Genomic DNA, 16,638 nt, shown 5'->3' with positions numbered 1-16,638 from the left:
CTGAAGCAATAATATTGGTTGTACCTTATTTAAAGGCAAAAACTGCTACAGAGCAGCAGCGACTGAGGGAAAAAATGTAAAAAAATTTTCGGAGTGAGAAAATGTAGATAGAAGCAGCCCTTCAGGAGCTAAGGTCAGTATAGAATAAGGGCAGGAGATGCTCCAAGCATGGAGCTGAATTTCTCTGCAGCCCTGGAGAGGCCCAAGGTGGAGCAGCCTGTCCCCTGCAGCCCATGGGCACCACACACAGCAGATTTGCACATGCAGCCATGGAGGAGACCATGGTGCAGCAGTAGATGAGGCCTGAAGGAGGCTGCAGCCCATGGAGAGCCCCCACAGGAGCAGTCTTAGGATAGGAGCTGCAGCCCATTGGGAGCAGCCCTTGGTGGGGCAGGTAGACTAGGAGTGCTGCTATCTGTGGGGAAAAGTCCTGGAGCAACGAGCTTCTGAAGGGTGAACCCCATAATAGAGAACTGTGTTGGGACAGCACTCATAGAGCTGCCACCTTGCAGAAGTCCACAAGGATCAGTTCAGGGAGGATGGCATTTCATGGGATCTCACACAGAAGAGGGGCACAGTGACTATGGAGAATTGGTAGAGAAGAAGAACTATGGGCTGCCATTCCCTGTTCCCTTGTTTCCTTCAAGGGGAGGATGCAGTTGAGAGTGGAGGGGGGGAAGGTGTTTTCAGTATGCTTTTAATCCTCACTGCTCTGGTCTGCTAGGAACAAGCAATAAATTGCTCTGATCTCCCTATGCTGAGTTTTCGCCCATGCTGAACCATCTCGCTGTCCTTATCGTGACACTTGAGCTCTCTTCCATTGTATTTTTCTCCTCCTCTTCCTTTGAGGTGGGGGAATCTGAGAATAGCTGTGGTGGATTTCAGCTGTCTGTCAGGGTGAAACTACCACATATGCACTGAGTGCAATGCTTTTGTATCTTCAGAGATTAGAAGTAATTTTATGCATTTGAAAATAGTTCTTATAATTTAAGCAGTTTCAGAATATATTACTGGCCATTGCAAATTTTGGTTTTGTAGAACATCTTGTACAAATCAAAGCCTGACATATCAAAAATGAAGTTGTATACATATACATTTTTTTATAAACAAACCAATCCTTAATCCTCATCATGCATTAACATCATCATGCAGGTGCTCTGAAGTATAATTATCAGAACTCAGTTAAGATGAAGTAAAAACCACCTGACAAGCCAATTTCATACTTTTTTGTTTCTAAAAGACTACAGATAATGCTTCTAATATACAAAAAACGAAATCAATTTAATTCAAATTTATACAGCATACCACATCAGTGATGTTCAGTATTTTCCTAGTCATTGCTTCTTTATCATGGTGTGGAGTTGGAGTAAACCACAGCTTCTGGAATGTCTCATTTACTAATTTCTGAAAGGAAAAAAAAAAAACCAAGTCTATCTTGGTACGTAACTATTCTATCCTATTAGGTTTGCCCATGACACGTGATTTCATAAGAAATTACTCAAAATAAATAAGACAATTGTAGAGTCTGAGGCAGACTCTTACCTCCTGGGAGTTACAATGGCTTCTAAACAAGGAAAAGTGCCAACTGATCGCTGAGAATTAATACTACATTCTGTACATACGATTACAAATTTTCTTCATTCATTTGCATTTTTTGGGAAAAGAACTGAACACAAGATTATGATTTCTACAGCAGAATTAGCACAGTGAAAGATTACTTTGGAGTTTTCAGAACAGTTGGGTAAGGTGGAGTAGAGAGACAACCCAAGTCAAATTTAGGAAGCAGGTTCTCTTCCAGTGTTTTTGATAGTGGAAAAGGTGGATTAGAATGGAAGTGAGATAAAATTATTCTTGCATTGCTTATACAGTTGTAAAATCTCTCCTGATCCACAGAGACATAAAAATATGTTGCACAGACACAGCCACACTTTTCTGAGGTTGTTGAAAAGCAGCAGACAGAATAAGGTCATCCTTCTTTTGTTGCAGAATCTTGGATTCAGCCTCCAGTACCTTGGATCCTACATCTTGATTAACAGTCTCTTCTGAATGCCACTCGACATTAATGAGTCTCAAGTGGTAAAAATACTTGCCATGACTGTAAAATTGAAGTTTTCTAATCCTACTGTATTTTTATGCAAAACTACTACAGGTGTATTCTTAATTACCCAGTTATTTTGAAAATTTTGTTGCCAAGTTAAACAAAAACATCAGTGTCAAGTTTGTGATTTATCATTTAATCTTAGTTTTCTGCTCTTCAGCATATACAATGCAGGAAGAGTAGAATGTGATCATATAAATCACATTTGAGGTTAAATAACAGATTTATTAAATGTTTAGAATAAATGCAAGATAAGCACATGCAAATATCTCAAAACGATTTATAAGCAGAACTTCCACATCTGGCATATTCTGATGTGAAGTAATTAATTTTGTCCTGAGCTTATTTTCTTTGCAGAAAGGATTTTTATATGTCAATTTCACTTGTTAGTAGCTCCCAAAAACCAGTTACAAGTACTAGGTACAATATTTACAAACAAAGCAATCTTTAGAAAACAATGTTCATTTTGAGGATTGTGCATTTATTCTACCTTAATGCCTTCTTCATCATTGACTCTCCGAATCATTTTGACACACATCTCTGTAATTTTGGGAAATGTTGGTTGTTCAATGCAGATATCCCTAAGTATCTTTATGACTCTTTTTCTGACACTGATACCAGTATCCTGTGAGGAGAAAAGCATTACTCTTGAAAACAAACCAGACAAATGAATTAATTTATGAGATAAATTAACAAATATTTGAACATTAAATAATTTGGAAAATGTATTTAGGAAAAGCAGCTAAAATATTTTAGAGTGTACTTATGTGAAAGGTCAGCATAAACTTCTACCACATTATTTGCAACAATTCTGAAGGGCTGGCTGACCACTCAGTATGCTGAAATGCTTCCTCCACTTACACACTCTGCTTTAAGAGCTCACAATGTTGCAAACACATAATTTCATTTCCATGGCTTGCAAGATAGATGCAGTGATGCTTTAACTATATTACTGGAAGACACAAGATGTTCTCATGCTTATAAGCATAAAGTCCCTCACAAACATTTCATGCCATATCTACAGCAAATGAGTTGTACTTGACTAAAAACTTGCCTGACATGGATACTAAAAGCTAATGTTATCTCACAGTTAAGTTAACATTCTATTTTATTTGAACATCTAGACAGAAGAAAGCAGTTTGTATAAAAACTGACACCTTTCAAAAAACACAGTACAGAAAAATAAAGCGGTTTTTCTTCCCTTTTTTTAAAAAATTTAATTACAAATGTCAACTTTAGATTACTGTGCTGTAGATCTTTTTTCACTGTCCCCCAAATGGCTTGCAGTGATCCACATCTCAGACTTCAGAGATATGGAATAATTCCTCATTATACCTAGCTTGTTCCTCATCAGTGGAATCAAAAGGAACATAGATCCTGGTTCTGCTGCAGTACAGCTTTCTGCACATATTACATTTTCTGATGTAAAAACGCCTCACCAGAAACAAGAATACATTTCACAAGGTTGGAAGTACCAGGATGATGCTACCCATTTAAAACAATACAATATAATTTATTTTTTTGGGATCAAAATTCTAAATTATTAAACATACAAACTCTGCTGAAAACAAGTTTCCCAATGTCATTTAATCACAAATATCAAAAGTCACCATACCAATATTCTTTCAATCAGCATGTCATAATACTGCTCAGCAAGCTGAGGACGACAGAGCACAAATCGGCCAAGCAGCTCCACAGCTGCTTCCCGTACACTAGTGGAGTTATCCATTAACCGTCCATGAACACCCCGCTGCATATCAGGCTAAGAACAACAGATAGAAGAAATACAAAATAAGAAATACAGATTTCTTTTAGGCATGACAGATTTTATGCATATGCATAATGGATATTTTATTTTTACCCTGGCTAGAATACTGGGATCTACAGCAACAACCTCAGACAAACACTTCATGGCTTTTGTTCGAACAGCAATCGCATTTTCACCAAGTACACGCAGAATCTAACAAGAGAACAAAAATAGTTTAAGTTGCTTTAGGAAGGCAGTAAACAATGCTTAACATAGGCAAAAATGAAGAAGAGTAACATGCAAACTATTCACTTAAAACAAGAATATCCGTCTACCAAAAATTGAATATATCTTCTCACAGGTGCATGTAAATGATGTTCCAAGGCATGAATTTTCGCCAGTGTCTGCTAAAACTAGTCCAAATAGGACAAGGGCAATATGTTTATTCTACATCCCTTTACTTTAAACTCTACTTTTGCCATTAATAAGCAGCTTTCACCATTTTCTTTAAAAACAGGAAAACTAGATTTAGACAATGTAACTACAGTTGTCTCCGTATGCAAATCAACATAAAGTAGTGCAACCTAAGCCATTGCTGAAGTTCAAGTATGTCACCATTACAACATGTCATTCCTCTTCTCTCAGAAAAAGGAAAGAAATCACCCTGGTCAGACAACTTCCAAAGTAATAACATGCCCATGTGCAAATAAATGACCAAATTGGCTTATATTTTCAAATCATATTATGATACATTTCATGAGTGTGCATTACCAAATGAAAGTGCATCTGACAGAAACTTTTACATTTCCACTGTGTATATTTAATATAATGATTTTGTTGTATTCATACACAAAATAACATATGCTCAGTATGACATATAACAAGCATGAAAGAAAAAGAAGCGCTTATGTCATCATTACAGAATGTGAAAGCATGTGATCAAGCTACGATAACTACCTGTACTCAACAATGAACAGGTATTACTCCACACTACTCTAAAATTGTTCAGCATCAGAAAGAAGCTATGTTTCAATGTACTAAGACTTCTGGCACAGTTTACCTGTGTTAAATAAATATCGAAGCTCTGGGCAAACGGCCTCATAGAGGCCAAGTAGCGAACAATCAAACATGCATCCTCGTAGTCCACAGTATCAGAATAAATCCTGCAACAAATTAAATGTGATAATTAGGATATGCTTATTAAAAATAATTTAAAACATCAAATGCATAAGATTTATGCACATAAAGGTTAATGAAGAAATCAGCAGTACTGAAACATACTTTAATGTACTGAACTGAGATGGAGCAGTTTTAATGATACTGCGAAGAAACTTCTTGCGACTTTCTGCTCTGTGCATGATTTGTCCTGTGGTCTCAACATCTTTTGCATGATGAGTTCCTTCAGATGAATCCTCATCCTTCTGAGATTTAATTGCCTTCTCTGTCTCCATAGTCGTATCCCGAAACCACTGAGCTATATAAAACTTCCGAGAAAACTGGATAGATAGAGAACACATAGAAATAAAAACAACAGATGGAAAAGAAGGAAATTAAAGATTCATAATAAGACTGAGTGAGTCTGATGCATCAACTATGTTCTGGAAAACACAATCAACAACAGATGTCACGGTAACAATTGAATTGAAGCACTAATAAGCATGACTAATATGCATACCTCTGGACAGGTATACCCTTCTTGGACAAGTGTACCCTTCTTCGGGTAAGAAACTGGCTACAGGGCTGTGCCCAATGGGTAGTGGTTAATGGAGTTAAGTCCAGCTGGTGACCCGTTTCAAGTGGTGTCCCCCAGGGCTCGGTACTGGGGCCCATCTTGTTTAATATCTTTATTGATGACCTAGATGAGGGGATTGAGTGTATCCTCAGTAAGTTTGCTGATGACACCAAGTTCGGAGGTAGTGTTGATCTGCCTGAGGGTAGGGAGGCCCTGCAGAGGGATCTAGACCTGGATCTCTATGCTGAGGCGAATGGGATGAGGTTCAACAAGGCCAAGTGTCGGGTCCTGCACTTTGGCCACAACAACCCATGCAGCGTTATAGGCTTGGGGATGAGTGGCTGGATGAGTGTGAAGAGGAAAGGGACCTGGGGGTGTTGGTTGATGCCCAGATGAGCATGAGCCGACAGTGTGCCCAGGTGGCCAAGAGGGCCAACGGCATCCTGGCCTGCATTAGAAATAGTGTGGCCAGCAGGAGCAGGGAGGTGATCATCCTCCTGTACTTAGCACTGGTGAGGCCGCACCTCGAGTACTGTGTTCAGATTTGGGCTCCTCACTACAAGAAAGACATTGAGGCCTTGGAATGTGTCCAGAGAAGGGCAATGAAACTGGTGAGGGGTCTGGAGCACAAGTCTTATGAGGAGCAGCTGAGGGAGCTGGGATTGTTCATTCTGGAGAAGAGGAGGCTCAGGGGAGACCTCATTGCACTCTAAAACTTCCTAAAGGGAGGCTGTGGTGAGGAGGGACTTGGCCTCATCTCCCAGGCAACAAGCAGGACATGGGGAAATGGCCGCAAGTTGTATCAGAGGAGGTTTAGGTTGGACATAAGGAAGAACTATTTCTCTCAGAGAGTGGTCAGGCAGTGCAATGGCTGCCCAGAGAGGTGGTGGAGTCACCGTCCCTGGCAGCTTTCAAAAGGCATGGATGAGGAGCTGCAAGATATGGTTTAGTTTGTGGTAGCATGGTAATGGGAGGACAGTTGGACTAGGTGATCTTGCAGGTCGTTTCCAACCTTGTGATTCTGATTCTATGATTCTATGACTGAAAGTCATAAGTCATTCAATAGATATTTAATTGAAATTATTTTTATATATACTCAACATCAGAAAACTGAAATTTACCACTAATGATGCATCAGTTTCAGTGTTCTCATCCAGATAATCCAATAAAGCCTTTTGTAGTTGTTGAATATCATCTTCTCCTCCTGAGGCCTGTCAGAAGAAAAAGTCAGCTATGAAACAGAGTATCAACTCAGAGGTAATAATTATCTGACAATTTACACATTCATCAATAAAATACAGTGAGGTTCATTGTTTTGATAATTGTCAAACATTAACAGCTTTTTAAGGAATTACCTGTAAACTGCATCCAAACTAAATCAAACAGTGAAGTCAAAGTCTAAAAGGGATTGAAAGCAGCATAGGACTGTTCTTAAAACAGATTGATTGATCCAATTAAATCTCATTTTGTAATCACATGTTAAGACTCCATCTCAGTGAGAAAAAAAAAAACACAACTGAAATAATACAGAGTAGATTGACACGAGTTTTAACCTTTAAACATCATCACCAACAATAAAATACAGAAACAGAACAGTGACATCTCAGATGAACAAGGCATTAAGGGCAAAAAGTCAAATAAAAAGAAACATGAAAACACAGATAATAATAAAAAACCAATACCAAAAGCCTGCAACAAGTCATACTCAAAATTGATAATAAAACTCTAAATAGAATAATTTCTTACACTTCTTTAGTTAGAAAACATTTTTTCTTCTTCAGCGATAAATCTCACAACTAAAAGCATCTTAAATTCAGCATGAAAAGCAGAGATTGAGAATTTTGTCATAACTGCAACACACAATATAGCATGCAAACATCAGCAAGTGGGAAAAGGCACAGTTACAAGTTCACAAGATCAACGCATAAGGAAATAAGCTAATGAAAAGCATCAACAAGTGTCATCAAACATGTCAAACTGATACATTTCAAAGAAAAGTATCTATTATTTAAAAACATCAAAAGAGAATAGATTTTCCCAAAGATCTAATTATATGACTGATGAGTCCAAACCACAGTAAACAGTCATAAGCATTCATCAGTCATTGTGGAATATCTTGAAAGACTGAGGGAGAGCTGGGTCTCTCTAGCTTGGAGAAGAAGGGACTGAAGGGTGACCTCATTGATGTTTATAAATATGTAATGGGGAGTGTCAGGAGGATGGAGCCAGACTCTTCTCAGTGACATCCAATGATAGGACAAGGGGCAGTGGGTGCAAGCTGGAACACAGGAGGTTCCACATCAATATGAGAAAAAACTTCTTCCATAGTAAGGTAAGAGAACACCAGAACAAGTTGCTCAGGGATGTTGTGGGGTCTCCTTCTCTGGAGACACTCAAAACCCAACTGGACACATTCCTGTGTGACCTGATCTAGGTGTTCCTGCTCCAGCAGGGGGATTGGACTACGTGATCTTTCAAGGCCCCTTCCAATCCCTGACATTCTGTGATAGTTTTAATGACTCTTAAGATAGAATTCAGCTGCTACTGTAGCTCCATTATTTACTCTCTATTGTTACAACACTGTAAATAACAGTCAATAGGGAGCTGATACAAGAAAGACACAAGAACTAAAAAAATGTGATTCTTATAAAGCAAACACATTTTGTTCAGATTCCTGAACAATAATGAAAGCTGATTCTTCACATGCCAGTTTTTTTATAAACTTTTTCTTTTCAGTTTTCTCTTTACTACTGTTATGTTAAACAAATCTTCATGGATTTCAAACATTTGAATAGATACACAGCAATCCAGTCCAGTCCACCTGGCATGGGACTTCTCACATACCTGTTTGAGGATTCTAGCTATAGATCCTTGATCCATTTTGCTAGTGACTGCATCTTTCCTCAGTCTTGCAGCTACAGTTCCAAGATAGTCAAGTGATGCAACTCTTAAAGCCATTTCTGTTGATTTATTACTGAACTGGTGAACCTAAGAAAAGCAGATTTAATAATAATTTATGACGCTGTGATTCTTCTCAGTATTCTGTGTGACCTCATTAAGAATTATACCTAACTTGCATACTCAATTATGTCAATTACTATCACACCACAGATACGCAACTCATTTTGTATTAATTTTTCCCTTTATTGTCTCTATCTAAAAATAATAACTGTTAGAATTTTTTAAATGTTATACTTTCATAAAATAAACTAGATATCCAACAGAGCAGATATCCTTTTCAATAGCATCTTAACCACCACAATACATCTTCATTATTCACACAAGTATAGTGAAAGTTACACTGTACTAGGAATGGGACCATAACATGTTTTTCAAAAAAAAACAGTTAAATCAGTTGCTAGCACAGGTGACAGAAGCAGTCAACAGATGCAGCTAGTTACAGAGCAGTTTTGGGCTTTTCTTTGGGAAACCTCAGGATTATCAACAAAAGGCTGACAGAAGGTAGCCAGCAGCTTTGTGAAGGAATGATGGACAGGATTACTGAACAAAAAGTATGGAGTGATGTGAAAAGAAAGGATCATAAAAATCAACCACATGAGTAATAACTGGGGCCACCTCCAACATATGCAGGCTAGCAAGGAAATGCCATACAAGGCAGCACTATAAAAAAATTTCCCAAACACCTTCTAAGAATATAACATGCTGAGGAACTCTTCTTAAGTCTCTGTACACCAATGTAAGGGAATAAAGGAGTTAGAGACATGCACCATTTCAGAGCTATGATCTCACTGGCATCAGAAATACAAGGTAAGATGGCTTCCCTGACTGGAGCAATGGAAGGACATGGGATCTTTAGGATGGACAGGTAGACAAGAGAAGGAAAAGGTTTTGCTTTCTTGTCAATGACCAGCTGGATGGAGTGCATGGAGCTCTGATTGCGGATGCACAAGGAACTTACTGACCATACAGGTTAGGATTAAAGGGAAGACAGAGTAATTAACACTACAGTTGGCTTATGCAACAAGCCACGTGACAAAGAAGAACAAGTGGATGAGGCCCTCTACAGACACAAAGGAGCATTCTTTTCATGATCATAAGCATTGTCCTCATGGGGGATTTTCAGCCACTCTGTTAACCAACAGGACAACATAGCAGGATCACCTTCTCCAAGTTCAGAAATGATGCATCCAAACAAAGAGGATGCCAGGAGTCCTGCATGGAAGAACAAAAATTGCTCCTGACCAAAATCAAGCACAAAACTGAAATCTATAGAGGGTGGAAGTAAGGACAGGTAATATGGCAGGAGTATAGATACACTGAACAGCCGCAGAGAGAGTTAAGAGTTGAATCTGGCTAAGGACATAAACAACAAGTAACTTAATGACAAAAGGAAGACTAGGGAAACTGTAGGCCCTCTGCTGAAGGAAACAGAAGACCTGCTTACCCAGGACAGCAAAAAAGCTGTGGTATGCAATGCCTTATTCAATGCCTTCAATATTTACACGTGAGAATGATCTTCAGATCCCCTGGACCCAGAGACCAGGGTGAAAAGCTCAAGTAAGATTTATTTCTGGCGATAGACAATCATGTGAGGGAATGCTTGAGCAAACTGGACAAATCCCTGAGCCCTGATGGGATGCATGTGAGGGGGCTGGCAGATACAATCACAAGAGCACTCTCAATAATCTTAATAATCTTATGGCAACTAGGAGAGGTGCCCAAAGACTGGCAGAATGGTTTGAGTTGGTGGTCACCTAAGATATCACCTTGTTCCAAACCCCCTGCTTTGGCAGGGTTGCTGCACACTAGATCAGGTTGTGCAGGGCCCCATCTAACCGGGCCTTGATCACCTCCAGGGTTGGGGGCACGCACAGCTTCTCTGTTCTTTTGCCTCAGAGTAAATAGAGATGATCCAGGAAATGACAGGCCAGTCAGCCTCACTAGGATTCATAGGAAGTGATGGAAGAGATAATTCCTGAAACTGTTTCCAGGCACATGAAGGAGAAGACAATCATCAGGAGTACTCACCATGGATTCACCAAAAGGAAATAACACTTTATTGACCTGAAAAACTTCTATAAAGAAATGAGCTGCCCAGTGGATGATGAGGGAGGACAAGATATTGTCTGCCCGGACTTACAATGACAAAGTCTTTTACACTGCCCTCCATGAGATTCTTATAGAGAAGCTGTTGAAGTGTGGGCTGGATGAACAGTGACACAGAGACACAGAGAAAACTGGGACTACTCAACATGGAGGAGGTTCACGGGCATCACACTGATGTCCATAAATACACGAAGGGATGGTGCAAAGAACACAGAATCAGACTCCCTTCAATGCTATCTTGTGCCAGGACAAGAGGCAGTGGGCACAAACTGGAAAATAAGGTTTCTTCTGAACAACAGGAAGTGCTTCTGTACTATGTGGACAATGAAGTACTGGCACAGGTTGTCCAGAGAGGTTGTGGAGTCTCCACTCTTGGAAATCTTTGAAAGCCGTTTGGATATGGTACTGAGTACAGTGCTCTGGTTGCCCCTGCTTGAGCTGGGTTATTATAGCCGATGACTTCTAGAGATACTTCAACACTAATTATTCAGTGAAATTACCATGTTAATTACATCATAAAACCAAAGAAGATCTTTGTAGAAACACGATAGCAAAAATATATGCGTTCCCCAAAATTTCATGTTCCGCAAGCAAATATACTGTTATTGGTATAAGAATTATCTACTTCATTAACAGTTTTCATGATCCACGCTAAACAAAAAATCAGGATGTTTAAAGTGAATATCTACAGCCATAAGTCTGATTTTACTCAAAATGAATATCTGCACTATCATCTAGATGTTATAGAGTATCTTTTTTAATGTGTAAAAAGTCATGGAATAGTAGAAGTGGACTTCGAGTACTGCATTTGGTTTTGGCCTCTCACTACAGGAAAGACACTGAGGCACTGGAATGTGTTCATAGAGTGGCAGTGAAGCTGGTGAGAGGTCTGGAGCACTTACGAGTCTTACAAGGTGCAGCTGAGGGAGCTGAAATTGTTTAATCTGGAGAAGAAGAGGCTCAGGGGTGGGAGTCAGCCTCAAGTTGTACGAGGGACGGTTGAGTTTGGACATTAGGAAATGTTTCTTCTCCAAGAAAGTGGTCAGGCACTGGAATGGACTCCCCAGAAAGGTGGTGGAGTCACTGTGCCTGGAGGTGTTCAAGAAATGTTCAAATATACTGAGGGATGTGGTTTACTGGGAAGTATAGGTCATAGGTAGAAAGTTGGACTGGATGATCTTGGAGGTCTTTTCCAACCCTGGTAATTCTATGATTCCATGACTCTTCCCAAGTTGTGTATCACTGATTTTCTGACCTAAATTTTATTATCTATAGCAACAAAAGAAAATCCTTGTATGTTGCATATACATCAACTATCAGAAAGCATTCCTGTAAATAACTGGAGCTGAAGTAAATACGTCCTGTGTTTACATATCATAGTCAAAAGCAACTTACCAATAATCTTCCTAGTAAGCTAAGCAGCAACTCTGCAGCTGGCCATTCTGGTTTATTGACAGTGGAAAGAAGATCTTGAATGAAGTTCTCAAACAGAGGCCTGTAATCTTCTTCTCCTTGTTTACTACCACATCTTTTTAAAAGAAAATGCATTATGTAACCAAATTTTAGAATCATCTTAGCTTTTCTCCCGATGTAAACATGAGTAATCCTATCATTAACTGGAAAAAGGAGTTTAATATGATTCTAAAAGTTAAAAAAAAAACCACTGGAATATTAGTAGAATTATGGAATAATTTTAGAAGTCAAGGATAAGTAAGAAGAAGCTGCCCAGAGAAGTTTCAATCCTCCTCCTCTGGAGGTTTTCAAAACCTGCCTGGATGCTTTCCTGTCAACCTACTCTAGAGAAAATCCCTTAGGGGGGTGATTGGACTGGATGATCTCCAATGATCTCCTTCAAAACTTACAATTCTCAGATTCTGTAAGTAAAAAAGATTTTAGTTTTTCTACATCTGCTTTCATCACTTGTATTTTTTCACTTTTGTGCTTCAGATGAGTAACAGACTGCTGATAGAGATCCTACATAAAATATCTGACAGATTCTTAAACATATTAAGAATTTCTGTGCTATAAGAAGTGTTGTTTAGAGAAGAAAATTTTTAAGGATTTATAAAGCACATTGTTGTAACCTCACTAGTAGGAATTTAGCGTTGCTAAGTAATTAGGTTTATCTCAAGGTGCGAGATTTCATTCAGAGCTGGTTTCATCAATATACTAAAGAATGTAACAGTACTTACTTCTTAAGAAAAATAGAAAGGAAATTTTGTGCTGTTCTCATGGCTGTTTCATATGAGTTAGTAATAAGCACATCTTGATCCACCTAAAAATAAGAAGACTTATTAATCTAGCACTTCAGCATAGACAGAAATATTAACATTATTCTCAGGTCAGATCTTTCATCTATCAAATTATTACTGCAGACAAAATTACACTCCCTAGTTACTGGACCACCATCACAGAATATAATATCCATAAATACACAATTATTCCTGCACCAAATAAAATTATGGAGTTTTTTGAAAATAACTTCCTTACTTTTTTGTTCAATTCCTCATCCGAATTAGAATCTTTTTCTGCTGATGGTAAGTGCACAACACATTGAATGAGTTGTAGAACTAGTGCTGTTACCATCTGAATATACATAGGCTCTCCATCTGTGTCACTGCTATTCAACCTGTTAATACGACAAACAAAGCATTAACACTAAAATAAAACAAAACTATTATTTTTTGTTCATAAACAATTTTAAGATTTCTAAAATTTTTCACCACCATTCAAAATCTGTATACTATAAATTAAACTAGTCACTTGCTTCTGTCTTAAGAAGTGAAAGATTGAGTCTAGCACTATTCTCAAGTAGGAGAGAGAAGCTGAAACAGCACAAATGACTATCAGAATATCTGTGAAGCTCAGTAACTAAAAATCTGCAGAATTTGAAATGTATAAAATCAAACACCTACCATTCTACTTTTTAATAGGCTTACTGTGTATAATAAACAAGAATATCTATTTCCAATAAAGTATTAAAAAAAAAACATATCAGACTGTAGCTCTAATTCGCTACTTCTGTATTATTTAATATAAATAGAATGTGCAGGAGAAAATAGTGACTATGGGCTGGATTGACTTCTAGAAGAGTTACAATCATGGTACTTACTCCCAGGTAGCATAACAAACTATAGAATTAAAAATTCAATGGTGTCTTTATGTTTGTATGACCAACGTGAATACAATCCACCTCACATTTCTCCCCTTCTAAGTGATTTAATCTGACAAATGTTATACTGTTCATCTACCCATACATCAACACTTTTAAGCAATATGAAATGGTCATACTCTGATATCATTCTTTCCAAATTATCAAAATAATAACTGAGCCCAAAACAAACTGCAGTTATTCTTTGTTATTTATGAGTACATATGGAGAAAAGATTTTTTCATACAAAATTTTCGTAAGCTGCTCCCTTCATGACTTTAAGAACAGATAGGAAATGCCCTTTAATGGATCCTGCTAAAGTTCTACAGATAGCACAGTCACTTGAGATGATGACTTCCTTCTGGCAAGGACCCCAGTTGAACAAGCTATCAACCAATTATGGTCCCATTCTTACTGAGCATTTAATAGATGTCTTTGATGACTATAACAAAAACAACATGAATACTAGGCGTAAGCACTGACTCACATTTGAGTGACTCAAATGAACTTCAAAGTTTCACTGCATTTGATTTTCCTGACCCTGCTAATCTACCCTGGATGAGCCAACCTATTTCATGGACAACTTGTCTCCAGAGGAAAGATGTATGCAAGCAAGGTAATACGTTATTTTTCTAATTATTGGTCTGATAGGCAAGCAAGAAAGATGGATGGCAATCCAAACAGCAAATATTTTAGAATGGTTTAAAGTATCCATCAATTTAAACTGAAATTCTGTTCAGATTGAACGTGAACATATTATTTAGAAGATATACAGTAGAAGTGAGCTGAGCAATTCCTAAATGAAAACTCATTCAAAGCTGTATCAGTGTGAAATCCTGCTCTGAGTATGACCTTGAAAAAGTTCACCCAACATTCTCCTGTTAAGTTCTAGCAATTAAGAAATTAAATACCTCCATATAAATAGAATCAAATATTTTTGAATCAAAATCCCCCTTGAATGCACACCAATATTGCACTTGTTTACATTCTTAGTGAGAAGACTAATAAATATTTCAATTATTTCAGTATCCAAGCATAAATACAGTGGCACAAGAAACAATGACTATTACATGACAGATTAGTCAGAAAACTCTGCTCTCTATGTAGAGATTTTGAAATATCAATATCTAAGAAACTGTAGCTTGTTAAGTTGCAGATTTTTAAAGACATGTTTATTCTGAAGTGTAAAATCATACATATACAAAACTGTAAATGTTCCCATGTCAGAAATTACCTGAAGTTTCTCAAACTCCTCTTGCTAGTTGGTAGTCTTGCAAGGGAAGTGAAAATTTCTTCTAGTATTAGTTGTCTATGTTTTTCATATCTGGAGAAGACCTATTTAACAGTTACACCACTGTTAAAATATTACTGTTACATAAAATATGTAGTAATGTCCATTTGAAATGCATCTGAATGCATACCATGTTTTTAAGGCATTTCTTTATCTTTTCAAACCAAGCATGTCTTTGTAAAATATTACATCTTTTTCAAATAAAGATTTTTAAAACCATCTAAAAACATGAACGTCTAATAACTGCTCTTCTAAGTACCATATGCTTTAAAGATTTTTGCTAACAGTAGAAAGGCACTGTGTAGGAAAGTAAGATAGTGTAATAAAAAGTTTTCAGATCCCAGCATACAACAGAAGTTGAACACATACACAATTTTAGAACATATTTGACAAACCAGTTTTACTTTGTATCTCAGTTTTTAGTATTTGCCCAATATTAGATATTATTTCTATTTATGGTCAAGATTACTGAGTTTGCTCTCCTTTTGTTCATTCAGAATTCCATTTAAAAATTCTGGTGAATGTGATCCTTACAAAGATAAGATACTCCTACTTGAACATACATATATACATAACATACATACTGCATTTTTTCTGAAACAACATTTGATTTGTTCTAAGAATTTTTCATGTGTCCATCTCTTCCAAGGAATATGAACTTAAAAAAGTATCCTGTTCTCTAGCTTATCTCACTTCACAAATTCAAATCTTAACAAAAGAAATGAGACATACCATATTGCTAAGATTTCTTAGCAAGAGAGGACAAGAAAGACATCGGGGTTTGTGTTCACACTTTTAACCATTTAACAACTTAAGAAAGTTCTTTGCTGAAGTAGGAAACTTATTCTATAGGAAGAAGTCGCTACTCTACAAATAGCAGCAGCCCAGGTGAATTTAATACTGTTCCTAAATTGTAATACCAAACTCTAAAACTGTGAAAAAGTAAAATCAGTTTGAAGCTCTACTTCTATGCCAGCAAAAATACAGATGATGTAAACATCCTAATAACTGCTAGATGTACAGGGACATGTAAGAACAAATAAAAAATTACTTACTGCAGTCACTAATTTGATGGCACATAGCTGTAGTTCACTGACATTTTCTACAAAGAAAGGCGTTATCCCCATAGATGATACCTATCAATGTAAATTATAATTATAATTTATTATTACATTATTAGTATTATAAGTGTATTATTATATTATTAGTATTATAAGTGTATTTGGCTGGGAAACTGATCTACATGCAACTTTACAAGCAACTTATTCATTCAGCAGATAAGGGATTCAATAGCAAATATTACTTTATAGTTGCAAAAAGAACACAATCACATTAAGCTTTTCGTATTTTTTTTTCAATAAAAGCCAATAAAAAGGTAAACATTAAATGTTCTTTTTCTGCAGAACAGAGCAAGAAGGTAACACACTACACAAAAGATTATTCAGTTTAATATAATCAATTAATTAAAATATTATTTCATATTTCATGTCATTTACATAGCTATACTTCACACTCTCTCTAAGCAAAGAAAAAACTAAAAAACAACAAAACC

The 16,638-nt window shown here is 37.2% G+C and overlaps 1 protein-coding gene across 6 annotated transcripts in view; it reads right to left on the bottom strand.

The window, feature by feature from the left end:
• Positions 1-16,638, bottom strand: part of NIPBL (NIPBL cohesin loading factor) — a 167,274-nt gene that overhangs the window by 16,805 nt on the left and 133,831 nt on the right. For all 6 annotated transcript variants that reach the window (XM_048932553.1, XM_048932552.1, XM_048932551.1 and 3 more), the window contains 13 exons: positions 16,142-16,222; positions 15,030-15,130; positions 13,135-13,273; positions 12,837-12,919; positions 12,040-12,172; positions 8,422-8,565; positions 6,699-6,788; positions 5,127-5,341; positions 4,906-5,008; positions 3,960-4,058; positions 3,714-3,860; positions 2,589-2,723; positions 1,306-1,404 (listed from right to left, as the gene is read on the bottom strand). In XM_048932553.1, coding sequence (XP_048788510.1) covers positions 1,306-1,404; positions 2,589-2,723; positions 3,714-3,860; positions 3,960-4,058; positions 4,906-5,008; positions 5,127-5,341; positions 6,699-6,788; positions 8,422-8,565; positions 12,040-12,172; positions 12,837-12,919; positions 13,135-13,273; positions 15,030-15,130; positions 16,142-16,222 — 1,569 coding nt within the window. The remainder of the gene's footprint in view (positions 1-1,305; positions 1,405-2,588; positions 2,724-3,713; positions 3,861-3,959; positions 4,059-4,905; positions 5,009-5,126; positions 5,342-6,698; positions 6,789-8,421; positions 8,566-12,039; positions 12,173-12,836; positions 12,920-13,134; positions 13,274-15,029; positions 15,131-16,141; positions 16,223-16,638) is intronic.

This window comes from Lagopus muta, chromosome Z, assembly GCF_023343835.1.
Source record: "Lagopus muta isolate bLagMut1 chromosome Z, bLagMut1 primary, whole genome shotgun sequence".
Lineage (NCBI taxonomy): Eukaryota > Metazoa > Chordata > Aves > Galliformes > Phasianidae > Lagopus > Lagopus muta.
This window is presented reverse-complemented; position numbering and strand designations above follow the sequence as displayed.